The 15,274-nt window shown below is 41.2% G+C and overlaps 1 protein-coding gene across 1 annotated transcript in view; it reads right to left on the reverse strand.

Annotated features, from left to right (window-relative positions):
• LOC145414709 (neuroligin-3-like) overlaps window positions 1-15,074 on the reverse strand; it is a 427,942-nt gene extending 412,868 nt beyond the window's left edge. The window contains exons 1-2 of the mRNA XM_080284236.1: window positions 14,960-15,074; window positions 8,585-8,594 (exon numbers count right to left, since the gene is read on the reverse strand). Of these exons, the coding sequence (XP_080140362.1) occupies window positions 8,585-8,594; window positions 14,960-15,059 (110 nt within the window). The 5' untranslated portion in view covers window positions 15,060-15,074. The remainder of the gene's footprint in view (window positions 1-8,584; window positions 8,595-14,959) is intronic.
• Between the last annotated feature and the right edge of the window lie 200 nt (window positions 15,075-15,274).

The following is a 15,274-nucleotide window of genomic DNA, read 5'->3' on the forward strand; positions in this document are numbered from 1 at the left end:
TCTTTTTTCTCCTCATACGTATTTTGGTTTACCTTTTTATTGTCATGGGTTTTTATTTTTTATTTTTCGTTTTCGTTGATTTTTTTTTTTTTATGTGTCCGATTCTTTTTACACCCTATTTTCTTATGTTGGTTACTCTCTCTCTCTCTCTCTCTCTCTCTCTCTCTCTCTCTCTCTCTCTCTCTCTCTCTCTCTCTCTCTCTCTCTCTCTCTCTCTCTCTCTCTCTCTCTCTCTCTCCAACTCTCGTATGCGGACGTGAATGGATTACAGTAATACCTTAAGTGACAATGAAAACAGTCCTCTCTCTCTCTCTCTCTCTCTCTCTCTCTCTCTAAAACTTGATCACACCCACACATATTGTAAACGCTCTCCGGTATAAGCTAATGCGATTTTGTAGCACTGAGTGCGTTGTGTAGAAAGGTATCAGTTTAATCCTTTGAGAGAGAGAGAGAGAGAGAGAGAGAGAGAGAGAGAGAGAGAGAGAGAGAGAGAGAGAGAGAGAGAGAGAGAGAGAGAGAGAGAGAGACTGTTTTCATTGTCAAGGTATTACTGTAATCCATTCACGTGCGGATGAGAGAGAGAGAGAGAGAGCGAGACTAACACACTCCTCACCATCTTTCGTATAAAACATCCATCACTATCTTTCAACTCCATATCTCAGCTAAGCATCCAACCATCTCTTAGTCACAGCATCCTTCCACTAACATCCACTCTCATCAACCACGTCTGGCCTCCACTTTCCCCTTCCACTCCTCCCACCTCTTCACCTGCACTTGATACATACCTCCACCTTTTTTCCACTCTTCAGCTCTTCCACTTGTTCTTTTGCCAATTATCCACTTTTTTTCACCACAGCACTACCATCTCACTTCCATTTATACCAGTCAGCTTGTTACACTCCTCCACCTCTCACCTTTCTCCGCTGCGAAACTGATCCACATTTTCTTCTCCACCATTACACTCTTCCACTTCCTCCCCTGTCCACCAACTTGCTAAACTACCCACGTTCATTCTCCACCATTACGCTCTTCCACCTCCCTCCCTCCCTCCCTCTCCACCAACTTGCGAAACTGATTCACCACCTTTCTCCACCATCACACAACATCCTTACAACCACTTACTCGTATGCCCACCGCCACTCTTCCACACTCTCTCTCCACCATTTTGCCAAACTTTTTCACCTTTTTCCTCTCCCCCACCACCTTCTCCATCACGTCACTACACACCACCACTTCCACACACCACTATATAACCGTTTTACACTCCTCCAGCCCATGTCTCCCTTAAAAACACTGATGCCTTTAAGTTTACTACCAAGCGTCTATCACGAGGATCTCCGGCTAGTAGTAGTAGTAGTAGTAGTAGTAGGTAGTAGTAGTAAAGTAGTAGTAGTAGCAGTAGCAGCAGTTGTAGTTGTTGTAGCCCAGGGTTCATCTGAAATATGAACCTAGTGGACTGTAGGCTTAAGTTGCCCTCCTACTGCACTCCACCATGCTCCTTTTGGGGGATAGGGCGGGGGTTGAGGAACGTTTGTATACCTGGGCAGCTCAGTAGCCAAGTTATATGAGTGCCACCACATGAAGGCGTCCCTCTCGAGCACCACCACTAGCATTACTCCACCCTAACTGCTGCTTCTATTACCACTACACCCATAACAAGTAGGACTCAGGGAGCGCATACCTCCTTCGACGCCTATACCCGGCAACTCAGATCACCACCGAAATTTAATCAACTCTTCCTCGGCCCATGACCCACATATCCACAAAATTCTCGTTGAAATCTGTCAATAACTTTTTGAGATATCGTACGGACAAACAGACAGTGAGGGGTGAAAACATAACCTCCTTCAGCTTTCAATGACAGAAGTAACTACCAGTGGTATTAGACATGCCACCACTTACCATCATTACTACCATTACTACCGTCAGTATCTCTAACCTAACAACTCCAATTCCTACTACTACTTCCAACACAACTACTACATTGTTACTTCGTCTACTTCCACACCTACCACCATCACTACCACTGCGACTGTCAATATTTCTAACTACCAGTCCAATTCCTGCCACTACTACCACCACAACTACTGCAACCTTCATACCACTTCTGTTTCCTCACCTACCACCATCACTACCACTGACCCAACTGCTCTGATTCGTACTACTACTTCCACTACTACTACAACCATCATAACTACAGCTTCACCTTAACCTGTCCAAGATTTTCATCCTTTTGCATATTCTTTCACGCAGATCAGTGCCAAAGACAATACTACGGCTCTACATCTTTTCATAGCACTTCCCCGTGACTCTCATCATATTCTAGTTTTAATCTCTTGTTACATGTCAGCATTCATGATAGAGAGATGTCAAATTTAGGCCAAGTTAGAGTGAAAAGCGTATAGGGAAATGTAACCAGAATCATAACTAATACGTGTCTTGAAAGTTTGATTTTGTGTTCAGCAATTTTTAGAAAGTTATTTACTTTTTTTCTGCGTAATATTATCATCACAACTGCCACTTTAATTCTCTCTCTCTCTCTCTCTCTCTCTCTCTACCACCACCACCACCATCCTACCACTACCACCATTGCCACCCACCCTCTCCTCTCCCTCACCACCACCACCATCGTCACCCACCCTCTTCCCTAATCACCACCACCACCACCACTCCCCACCTCCCCCTCTACACCCCCAGGACATCACCCCCTCCCCCCTACACTTACCCAGGGCCCAGCTTCGAATCCCGTCAGTGATTGAGTGTATCGCTTTTCGCTCAATTAAGCTCTTGACGTGGATAAAACAGAGAGCAAACACAGTGCGGGCGGTTTCCCTTCTTGTGTGTGTGTGTGTGTGTGTGTGTGTGTGTGTGTGTGTGTGTGTGTGTGTGTGTCTCTCTCTCTCTCTCTCTCTCTCTCTCTCTCGACGGTTGACAGGCAGCTAGGTGGAAACATGTGCACTGACACATACGCACACGTACTTACATACATACACACGCACACGCATTCCCACACCCACACACACACCAATATACAAATACCGGATGCACATAACAGAGCGCTCTCTCTCTCTCTCTCTCTCTCTCTCTCTCTCTCTCTCTCTCACACACACACACACACACACACACACACACACACACACACACACACACACACACACACACACACACACACACACACACACACACACACACACACACACACAGACCCATAATGGCAGTAGTATTGAAAAAAAATTTGGCTGTATTTTCAAAACTTTTCGTCTTTTCCGCATCCATTATTTTGTCTCATTTATTTTCGTTCAAATCTCCCTTTTTTTTTTTTCTTCCTTTTTTCCTTTTAATGAAGCCTAAATATTCCTGTGTGTGTGTGTGTGTGTGTGTGTGTGTGTGTTTGTGTAAAGAGAGAGAGAGAGAGAGAGAGAGAGAGAGAGAGAGAGAGAGAAGTATTTTTATTTAATGTCGAAAAACAGTGCATTGTCTATTAAATTTCCATGAATAATTTTACGCTTCATTTTCATTCATCATCATCATCATCAAAACTTCCCGCGTCCCGCAATGCGTTTTTCATTAAGTTTGCCTCATTTCGTTTAGGATTTATTTCTGTGATAAGTTTCTCATTTCCATTATATACTATTTCTCTGATTATCACTCTTTCCCTTCCCTCTCCTTCCCCTCCTTCCCATCTCATTCACCTCTCCCTCGCTCATTACCCTTAACACTGCATCTGATCTCGTCTCATCTCGTCCGTCAAGCCCCCAGCCAAGCGGATCCGGAGATTGGGTGATTGGTATTGTGTTTTAGCGCAGTTGCAAAGGGTGATGGACGCCTTCATGCGGTGGCACTGGCTATACCCCGGTCGGCTCCACTGCCCGGTTACATAAATCCACCCGTCCATCCATCCATACGTGCATCCATCCACCCATCCATGCATCCATACATACATTGTTTCATTGGTTATTCATCTTACCCTTTACACCATTTTATTCTGTTGTGTATGGTATGCAAAGGGAATTTCTGAACACATCCTCATCAGCGATTTATTTTACCTTTACACCTTTTTATCTTACTGTACATGTTAGTCAGATAACGTTGATACTAAAATATATACCTGTATCATGAAAGAAAATATTTTAGTGTTATATGCAAAATCAGTCTCTAATTAAATGATGCAGTGATTTTTCTTTTTTACCTGCCCAGTATACAGACACACATACGCTTTCTCTTTCTCTCTCTCTCTCTCTCTCAGTAGACGATAGATAGTGGTAGATTGCTCCAGTGTACTAGCTCGGTAGAACAGCAAAATCAAGACCCGTATTCTCAGATGCTCCCTAACACCATTTCCCATGCGATTTATTCAGCTTATTGCACCTCACTGTTCTTCCCCATGTTACACTGTCAAATATCGCCATACTCTGCATAGAAAACGTGTAAAAAGATACTAACCAGCCATATTAAAAAATAAATCGCTGAGGAAGAGGTGCTTGGAACTCTCCTTATCCGACTAGAATAAAAAAAAAAAAGGAGGAATTTATTTTTATAGTAATTTTTTGCTGTTAGAGAAAGCTATACTCCTTTTACACTAACTTGGCATAGATTTTCGTTTTGTTGCAGATTATTTCGTACAGTTTGGTAGAATAAGATACTGCTATGGCTCTACGTCCTTTTATTTTCACAGCGATTCTTCGTGACTAGCATCAAATTCTAGTGTTAATTTATTGTTACAACTGAGCATTCAAGATGGAGAGATGTCAGTATTAGGCCAAATTACAGTACCAAGCTTACACACACACACACACACACACACACACACACACACACACACACACACACACACACACCATCACGCTAGTCCTGAGTGTGACAGTCGTAACATGCCTTCAATATGGATGGTGGATATTAGCGCCGAAGCAGTGACGTGAGAAGGCGTGTGGCACATAAGAGAACTGACGAGTCTTAAGGAACGGTTAATTAAATCTTTGTTCAGCGTTGGTAAATAAATAAATAAATAAGTTAATAAATATAAAATAATAATAAGATAATAATAATAATGATAATAATAAAAATAATAATAATAATAATAATAATAATAATAATAGAACGTGATTAACCCTTCGTCTGTGGTAAAGTTTCGGCGCCTTGAATAAAATCGCCCGTCGCAAGCAGGAATAAAATCCAAACTTCTTTATTACCTTTACCGTGGGAGATTTTAATAATTTTGATGCTCTGGGCTTGTCTTCAGCGTCGTAAAATCCCTGAGTTAGTCAAAATAAAATGAAAATAGGTGATAAACAGTGAAACGGAGAGAAAGTCTAGGGATTTATCTTGCCAAATTTCACTATCACGCATTATTTATTTTTTAATGTTGATTTATTTATTTATTTAGAATTATTTTTATTTTATTAGTGATTATATAAAAGCCTACGGTTTTGTGTTGCCAAATGTCACTACCACGCTTGATTTGTTTTATTGTGTTTATTATTTATCTTGTTAGTTATTTTTCTGGTATAGCGTATTTCTTTGCTTTTTTCTTTGCTACCGCCAGAGGATTTTTATTAAGCTGAGGGTCCGTATTCTCGTAGATTAAGAAGCTTCCCTAATGCCTTTTCCTTCGCGATTTATTCTGCTAACTACACCTTAATCTCCTTTGTGTTACATAAATCACTATAAGATCGCCGTAGCCTGCACAGATAACGTACAAGAGGATATTAATCAGCCATGTCCAAAAATAAATAGCTAAGGAAGAGTTGTTAGGGAGCCTCCTAAACCGACGAGATTACGGGCTTAATAGGGACCACTAGTAAGGATCAATAAAGGCTATTTTTCAATCCACTGTCGGAAAAAATCTCCCCAAAGCGGAATATTTAATCCTCTGGTATCTTGCCTGTTCGGGGGACGGCTAGATAATTGATGCAGGATTAATATTGATGCAGGATTAATATTGATGCAGGATTAATATTGATCCAGGATTAATATTGATGCAGGATTAATACTGTTGCAGGATTAATATTGATATAGGATTTATATTGATGCAGGATTACTATTGATGCAGGATTAATATTCATGCAGGATTAAAAGTCATGCAGGATTAATATTGATGCATGATTAATACTGATGCAGGATTTATATTGATCCAGGATTAATATTCATGCAGGATTAATATTGATGCTGGATTTATATTGATCCAGGATTAATATTGATGCAGGATTTATATCGAAAATCCCTCATCATATCTAGAAAGCCGGTCATCGTACTGAAGGGAGGGGTGTTAGCAATACTCTCTCTCTCTCTCTCTCTCTCTCTCTCTCTCTCTCTCTCTCTCATCCTTTATGCTGCCAGTAAATAGCCCTCAGTGACAGGGAAGAGATGCGCTTCTCTGGCGTATTGCGTATTGATGTGTATTGGAGAGAGAGAGAGAGAGAGAGAGAGAGAGAGAGCTGTTTCAACCTTTGTGTTCGATGCTTTCTTTTTTTTCCTCGCCTTCTCTGGTGTATTGATGTAAAAATGTGCAGAGAGAGAGAGAGAGAGAGAGAGAGAGAGAGAATTCCTTTGTCATTGTGCTCAGTACTTTCGTGTTTTTTACATATTCTGGTGTATTGATGAGAGAGAGAGAGAGAGAGAGAGAGAATTCCTTTGTCATTGTGCTCAGTACTGTCGTGTTATTTACATATTCTGGTGTATTGATGAGAGAGAGAGAGAGAGAGAGAGAGAGAGAGAGAGAGAGAGTTAACGTAAGAAAAAGGGATATAAAAAGAACACTGATACAGCCAATAAAAGACCTAAAAATAAAGAAAAAAATAAACCCAAACACCTAGGAGGAAAAAGAGTTACATAGAGTTACATAGATACACAGACCACACAGACCTTACGGTCCCTACGAGGTGGTCCGGCCTTAATCCTAATATAGTGCATAGGAGCAGAAGAAAAGGATAGCACAGCAGAAGGCTCTCTCCCCCACCCTCCAGACCCTCCGGCATTTGCCGTACAGGAAACAAGAGAGGAAGTAATACCATGCAGGAATGAAAAACCCGAAGGAATTTTTATAGGATCGGCAGAAAGTAGAATAATATGGGAAAGGAAAATTTGAGTAATTCACTTTAAAATAAATACAAAAAATGAACAGTAATGCCTATGAAAGAAAATGGGAGAAAGGAGCACTAAATTTACGTAAGAGTGTAAATAAGTAAGTAAGTATGAATGTTCCGGGAAAAATGGTGAACACTCATTGAACGCTGATTCTCTCTCTCTCTCTCTCTCTCTCTCTCTCTCTCTCTCTCTCTCTCTCTCGACAACACAGGCACAGTTCTATAAAATCGTATTAGCTTACACCGGATAACGTTTGCAGTAACAGTGGAGGGGTGATGAAGTTTTGAGAGAGAGAGAGAGAGAGAGAGAGAAAGAGAGAGGATACATGTCTATCTTTCTGTTCAATACTTTTTTCTTTCGCGTTTTTTTTTTTTTTTACATTATCTGGTGTATTGATGAGAGAGAGAGAGAGGAAATGGGATACTTGTTTCAGCCTTTCTGCTCAGTGTTTTGTGTGTGTGTAATTCACCGGTAATTCACCGGTTCGGTCAGGATCACTTGATGGTCGTGATCGTCAGCTTTTACCCTCCCGGAAGGGAGCTGAGAGCTCATATAGTCCGATCTAAGGGCAAGACTGTGACCTTCACACACGCACACACCCGTCCCCTTGCTCGAGGGGGACAGTAACCACCCACGTCGTCAGTGAAACTTTTCGCAACCTGAGCGAGGCGCGAACTCCCGTCCACCAGTTGGCAAGCGAGAACGTTACCACTGCACCAGCGAGCGGTGTGTGTGTGTGTGTGTGTGTGTGTGTGTCATCATTACTCTCATTATCCCCTTCATTAATCTCTTCATTTGGTAATAGCAGGAACAAGCTACAATAATAATAATAATAATAATAATAATAAAATAATAATAATAATAATATTACCTCAACCTTCTGATAAAAACCATTTCCAGACTCTAATTTGTTTATATGAAGTTCGCAATTATATCCATTTAAGGTATATTTTTGGAAACTTTAATTTTTTTTTTTTTACTGATCCAAAATTATTTACATTTCAGAAAAAAATATTTATTGGCTGTATAACTGAAGTTCTAAATCATATACAAAGCTTCCTCGGCGAGACTGTAGTGGGTGTATTATTAGTCTATATGTATTTATTTATTTATTATTATTATTATTATTAGTAGTAGTAGTAGTAGTAGTAGTAGTAGTTGTTGTTGTTTTTGTTGTTTTTGTAGTGGTAGTAGTAGTAATAATAGTTGTAGTAGTAGTTTTTATTGTAGTAGTAGTTACAGTAGTTTTTGTTGTAAGTAGTAGTATTTGTATTAGTAATAGTATAAGTAGCATTAGTAGTAGTAGCAGTAGCTGTAGAAGTAGTAGTACTAGTAGTAGAAGAAGTAACTATAGTAGTAGTAGTAGTTGTAGTAGTAGAAGTAGCAAGTCATGAGTGTCAGAATTGTAGGCCAAAGCTTCCTAACAGACTTCATTTGTAATAGTACTCGTAAATTGCTGTTCTTTTACCGATATATTAAACCTGACCTGATTTTGGAAAACCGTGACCCAGCTTTCCAAAAATCATGCCCTGCGTTAAAAAAATAATAAGTAAATAAATAGTAATGCGACGAGGTGATAAACGGGTGACACAAGCCTTTTAAAAGATCACCATGTAATACTACTTCTACTACTACTACTACTACTACTACTAATAATAATAATAATAGTAATAATAATAATAATCTTTCCTTCAGATTTACTTACACGTTCTCTCTCAGTACTTTGTAATATTTTGTACTTTGTAATATTAAAGGAAGTCGATGGAGGTGAGGAAGACAGAGGTAATATTGAATGCTTTCGGATATTACCCAGTTTAAAACTACAAAGGAAAGCAAACAGGGATACAAAGGAAAGCAAACAGGGGTGCAAAGGAAAGCAAACAGGGGTGCAAAGGAAAGCAAACAGGGACAAAGGAAAACAAACAGGGGTGCAAAGGAAAACAAACAGGGGTGCAAAGGAAAGCAAACAGGGGTACAAAGGAGAGCAAACAGGGTACAAAGGAAAACAAACAGGGGTACAAAGGAAAGCAAACAGGAGTACAAAGGAAAGCAAACAGGGGTGCAAAGGAAAGCAAACAGCAGTAGACATAATGGTTCTCTCGGGGTTGTTTATATTCTAAAGGAGGTTCCCTAACAACTCTTCCTTAGCGATTGATTTTTGGGTATGGCTTGTTATTATCCTTTTATACGTTATTAATGTAGGAAATGGCGATATTGGGACGACTTAACACCGAAGAGGATAGCAAGGTGTAATAAGTAAACTAATTCGCTTAGGACGAGATGTTAAGGATAGCAGAACAAATGATGTGGGTGTCTTGTTTGTCTGTCTGTCTGTGGTTTAGCCTCTAGTCTGTTAAAAGTAACTTGATTTTGTTAATTTACACATCAGTCTAGCACCAAGTCGCTCAAAACACCTTCGGTTGACTTTATTATTATTATTATTATTATTATTATCATTATTATTATTATTATTATTATTGTTGTTGTTGTTGTTGTTGTTGTTGTTGTTGCAGCTACCTCCAGACGACTTTACTGAGCTTTGGAGAGATTTTTCCAGCTGTTATTATTATTATTATTATTATTATTATTATTATTATTATTATTACAGCTTTCTCCAGACAACTGTATTGAGCTTAGGAGAGAGTTTTTCAGCTATTGAGATTATATTAACCATCATTAAAGCCTTCATTTTTGGGTGGCTGTCCTCTTATCGTATCTTATTGTATTGTATCTTATCGTATCGTACCGCATCGTATCGTATCGTTTAGAAAGGCTCCAACATGCACGCGTCGGCCTTGATCACCTGATGGTAGCTTTTCACATTGCTCGATCTCTGGCAGCTGCCCTTCAGTCCCTTATCCAAGAGGTGACACTCTATGACCTCATCCCAGGTCTTCTTCGGTCTGCCTCTAGCACCCCCCCCCCTCTCCGATGCTCACACTTCTCATCTTCCGCACCTAGTTGTCATCTCAGGTCCTCTCATCTTGCCGAAAACATATCAGTCTACCCCTCATCATCTTCCATCATCTTAACATGCTCTCAGTCTACCCCTCATCATCTTCCATCATCTTAACATGCCCAGACCATCTCAGTCTACCTTGTATCATCATCGTCCATCCTCTCCACATACCCACACCATCTCAGGTTACCCCTCATCATCATCTTCCATCCTCTCCACATACCCAAACCATCTCAGTCTGCCCCTCCTCTTTATCTTCCATCCTCTTAACATGACCAAACCATATCAGTCTACCCTTTATCCTCCTCTTCCTCCCCTCCACATGCCCAAACTATCTCAGTCTACCCCTCCTCATCACAACATCAGTACACTCCAAGCCCATCCTTCCTCTCAACTCCTCATTTAATTATAATCACTGGTAATAAGCAAGCAAATAAAAATAAATAACACGTCAGCGATTCCAGACGGTTAATTTATCATCATTAAAAGTGGCATTTAAAGTCATAATTTCATTCATTGGCGAAATAAAGGAGAGAGAGAGAGAGAGAGAGTCGCCCCTGTAGCAAGAATGACTGTGTAGTGATAATGTGTTTAAAATGGTTCAGCCTCGTGACTAGCGTTTCGAATTAGTTAACATTTCACGCTCAGTTTTTTTTTCTTCTCATTTTTTCCTGCCGGTAAATATGTCCAGGCCTCGCATATTACATTTAGCTTTAAGTTCTCCCTCCCCCTCCACTGTGGTAATTACTTTAGGTGAATAATGTAGGTGGTGAAGTGCGGTGGGTTCGGGGAGGGTGAGGAAGGGGTGGTGGGATGTGGTTGTGGTGAGGTGTAGGGATGGTGAGGGTCTGGTGGTGATGATGATAGTGGTGGGGTGGTGGTGATGATGAAGAGGGAGTGGTGGGATGTGGTAGTGATGAGGTGTAGTGGTGGTAAAGGTCTGTTAGTGGTGAGTATATAGTTGTGGGGGACGAACGGAGTGGTGACGCTGTGGTAGTGATGGTGCCTGGGTGTAGCAGTGTGGCGGTGACTGTAGTGGGTGTGGGGTTAGGACGATGACGACGTGGTGGTGAATGGTGTGGTGGTGGCTTGTGACGTGGTGGTGAGTGTGCTGTCGGAGGGGATGGTGATGTGTGACTGTGATGTGGAAGCGAAAGGGGGATTGTGGTGACTGGCTTAATGGTGACCGTGATAATTGCGTTACAGGACTCAAATATCCGCATAACCACGGTAATACAACACAGGATCCTTTGTTATGCTGATGGACGGGTGACGGGGGCTGTGTTGGGGCTGGCGGGGTCTGTGCAAGTTACCCCTCAAAACCCAATTTCGGTGAGTAGCGTAGACTCCCCTATTTTATTTACATTAACGGGATGACGAATAATGTGATGAGAGATTTTTTTGTGTACCGTTTTTGGATGTGTGTGTGTGTGTGTGTGTGTGTGTGTGTGTGTGTGTGTGTGTGTGTGTGTGTATTTGTGTGTGTGTGTGTGTGTGTGTGTGTGTGTGTGTGTGTGTGTATTTGTGTGTGTGTGTGTGTGTGTGTGTGTGTGTGTGTGTGTGTGTGTGTGTGTGTGTGTAGTTAATTTCCATCCTTTTTTTTCGGTTTTACTAGGTTAATAGGGAGTTTTTTTGTCTGTATTTACGCAAGATTCCCGGTCTTGTTTATTGATATGATATTGAGATGTGAAATTTGTTGGTTTATATTTTTCCTTACACTACCTTATATTCGTTTTATTTTTATTTTTTATTATTTTCTGGGGGGGTGTCTGGTGGATTTTTCATTTATTGACATTTTTGGAAATTGTGTTTTGATGTGACGTTTGACTGGGGAAATTTTCTTATACACTTTTTTCTTTGAAGTTGATTATTCATGATTTTTTGTTTTTTTCCTTCGTACCTTACATAGTTTTTTTTTCTAAGTAGGATTTTCGACATGTGAAGTGATGTTTGTTTATACTGAGCGAATAGATGTGAAGTTTGTCATTTTATTTCACTTTCTTGGAGTAGTAGATTTCATACATTCACGAGGTAGGGACTAAATTGATAGGATTTTATTTTTCATTATTGTACGGTTACGGACAGTCATACCGCTCCTTATTTAGTCGAGTAATTTAGAACCTCGTCCATAATGCTCTGAAAAGTTTGGTGAACCCCGTAGATAGCATCACTGGATTTCAAGTTAGTGTTCGCTGTCTCTTTAGTTATCGTTCATTGAGTGGATCTTTTTTTTTATGTCCGCCACTGTGAGATTTCAGGTGTTGCGTTTTGATGTGTGTGTGTGTGTGTGTGTGTGTGTGTGTGTGTGTGTGTGTGTGTGTGTGTGTGTGTGAGAGAGAGAGAGAGAGAGAGATACCGCATGTGATCGAGTTTGTGTGTGTGTGAGAGAGAGAGAAAGAGAGAGAGAGAGACTGCATGTGATCAAGTGTGTGTGTGTGTGTGTGTGTGTGTGTGTGTGTGTGTGTGTGTGTGTGTGTGGAGGACGAGTAGGGATTTTTTTGTTTTTTTCAATATACAGATTTCGGATGTAGTGAGTTGCGGTGACGTTTGGATAATTAAGTCCTTTATTATTTATTTATTTATTTATTTATTTCTTGGGAGTAGCTGCTTTATTTCCGTTTTCTTCAGGTTCAATAAATCCCTCGTTCTTTAATAGTCTGTATTTTTATTTTATTTTATTTATCTTTATTGCGATTTCAGATACAGTGGATTAATATGATAATTTGTGGGGATGAAGGAGAAATAATATTCTTGTCTTATACCCCCCCCTCTCTCTCTCTCTCTCTCTCTCTCTCTCTCTCTCTCTCTTTAATACTTGGATCTGTAGTCTCGTCGGGCAGAGAAGCTCCCTAACACCTCTTCCTTAGTGATTTATTTTTTGGATATTGATGGTTGATATTCCTTTGTACCTCATATATGCAGAGTATGGCGTTATTGAAATGATTTATATAACAGAATAGGACAGTAAGGTATGATAAACAAAACTAATCGCATAGGAAAAGGTGTTAGGGAGCCGACAAGAGAATACGGCGGTTTTAACGCTTCTGTTCTTTCTCTTCCTTAATATAAACTTTAGTAAGGTGTAATAACAAAGTAAATCGCATAGGAAAAGGTGTTAGGGAGCTTCCATAACCGACCAAAATACTTGTCTTTATATATTTTTTTTTAAATCCGTCTCTCTTTCCTTCATAACTTTAGGAAGGTGTATTAAGCAGAATGAATCGCCTAGGAAAAGGTGTTAGGGGACTTCCTTAACCTTCTCACTTACTCTGGTTGTTTTAGTAAGGTGCAATAAGCAGAATAAATCGCTTAGGAAAAGATGTTAGGGTACATCCTTAACCTTCTCTCTTACTCTAGTTGTTTTAAAGAGGAGCAGGAGAAGCGGATGGGAGAGTTGCGTGCATTGCGTGGTTGGGGTGAGGTCGGGTTTTGAGTGCGTGATACTGGTGTGTGTGTGTGTGTGTGTGTGTGTGTGGGAGGGTGATGTGGATGGAGTGGTGGAGGGCAGTATAGAAGGGAAGGTAGATAGATAGATAGATAGATAGATAGATAAACGAATATATAACTAGAGATAAAATGAAAGGTGAGTTTTAGTGAGTGAGGTTGGTGTATGTGGGAGGGTGATGTGGAATGGAGTGATGGAGGGCAGTATAGAAGGGAAGATAGATCGATAGTTAGATAGACGAATAGATAACTAGAGGCAGATAGAATGGTAATTAGATTGAGTGAGGTTGGTGTAGGTGGGAGGGTGATGTAGTGCAGTAGGAAAAAGGTTGCTTCGAGAAGGGATGTGGTGGAAGGAAAGATAGATAGATGGATAGATAGATAACCAGAGATAGGTAAACAGATAGATAGATAGTTAATAGATAGGTGGATAGATAAGTAATAGATACGTTGAGATAGGCAGATAGATAAACAGATAGATAGATAGGTAGACAGAATTAGATAAATAAGAAGATTTGATACGCTTACATAAAGGGTTCGGTGCAAAGATATATGTAGTAATAATTTTTTTTTCAGGACCCTCTTTCGATAACTCAAAAACTAGGAACGAACGGGCAAGAAATAAATCAGTCACAGAAACGCTAAATGTGTCGTGAAATCAACTCCTTCAGGCTAGTGACGATTTTTCATTTATTTATTCACCGTCAGACGATTTTATTCAACTCTCAAAATCTCTCTGGTGTTGAAGGGGTTAAGGAAGGCTTGATCTAACCCCCCCCCCCCAGTTCCCAAAGTCTCTCCTGAGGCAAATCGTCTGAGTAAGTAATCGGAAGGAAGGGGTTCAATAATCACGTAGTTACCTTTGCAATTTTTCTTGTTTTGGTGCAACATGGTGGTGTGATGCGGTATTGTTGATGTTGTGTTGCAAATTAGGGTGATAGGGAGTGGTGAGATGTGGTATAGATTGGTGTAGTGATGGTGGTGGTGACTCGTATGGTGTGTGTGAGTGGTGTGATTTTGATAGTCACATGAGGGTGTGGTGATCTGGTGAGATGTGGTGAATGTTATGATGTGGAAGAGGTTGTACTGGGGTGTGGGGATGATGATGCTGAGTTTGGAGGAGGGGTGGTGAGATTGTGGTGATGGTGAGGATGTGATGTTGTGGTGTAATGGTGAGATGGTGATTGTGGAGGAGTTGGTGGATTGTTGTTGTTGTGTTGGTGTTAGTGACTTTGAGTGAGATTGTGGTTTGATGTGGTGTTGGTGGGGGTGTTAGTGGTAGGGTTGGTGATTGTGAAGGAGGGGTTGGTGAGTGATGTAATGGTGACTGGTGAGGTGGTGACTGGTGTGGTGGTGACTGGTGTAGTGGAGATTGGTGTGGTGGTGACTGGTGTGGTGGTAAGTGTGGATGATACAGTGAGTGGTACAGGTAGTGAGTGTCGGTGCAGGTGGCTATTATGGCGAGTGTCGTACCTTCATCAGGGACGTAGAGGTTGAGGTAGAGACAGTCCTCGCTCTGGTGCTTCAGTGCGGGCAGGTAGCGGCGTAGGGCGTGTAGGCGGCCCCTGGACATTCTAGCCAGGGCGGCGGTGGTGTTGGAGATGTCAGGCAGGCGCTGGGGGCAGGCCGGCCCGAAATGTGAGGCCTCGTGCACGCCTACCCACTGGGACAGCGTGCGGGTGGGGCTGAACCTGTTGGCACCCACTGGGGGCGTGGCGTACGGCACACCCAGGTACGTGGCCACACGCATACCGTACCCTGGCACGTTGCGGTAGAAGCCCCGCAGCT

The sequence above is a fragment of the Coenobita brevimanus genome, chromosome 100, assembly GCF_032717465.1.
Source record: "Coenobita brevimanus isolate Jiangsu-jjx chromosome 100, ASM3271746v2, whole genome shotgun sequence".
NCBI classification, from domain to species: Eukaryota; Metazoa; Arthropoda; class Malacostraca; order Decapoda; family Coenobitidae; genus Coenobita; species Coenobita brevimanus.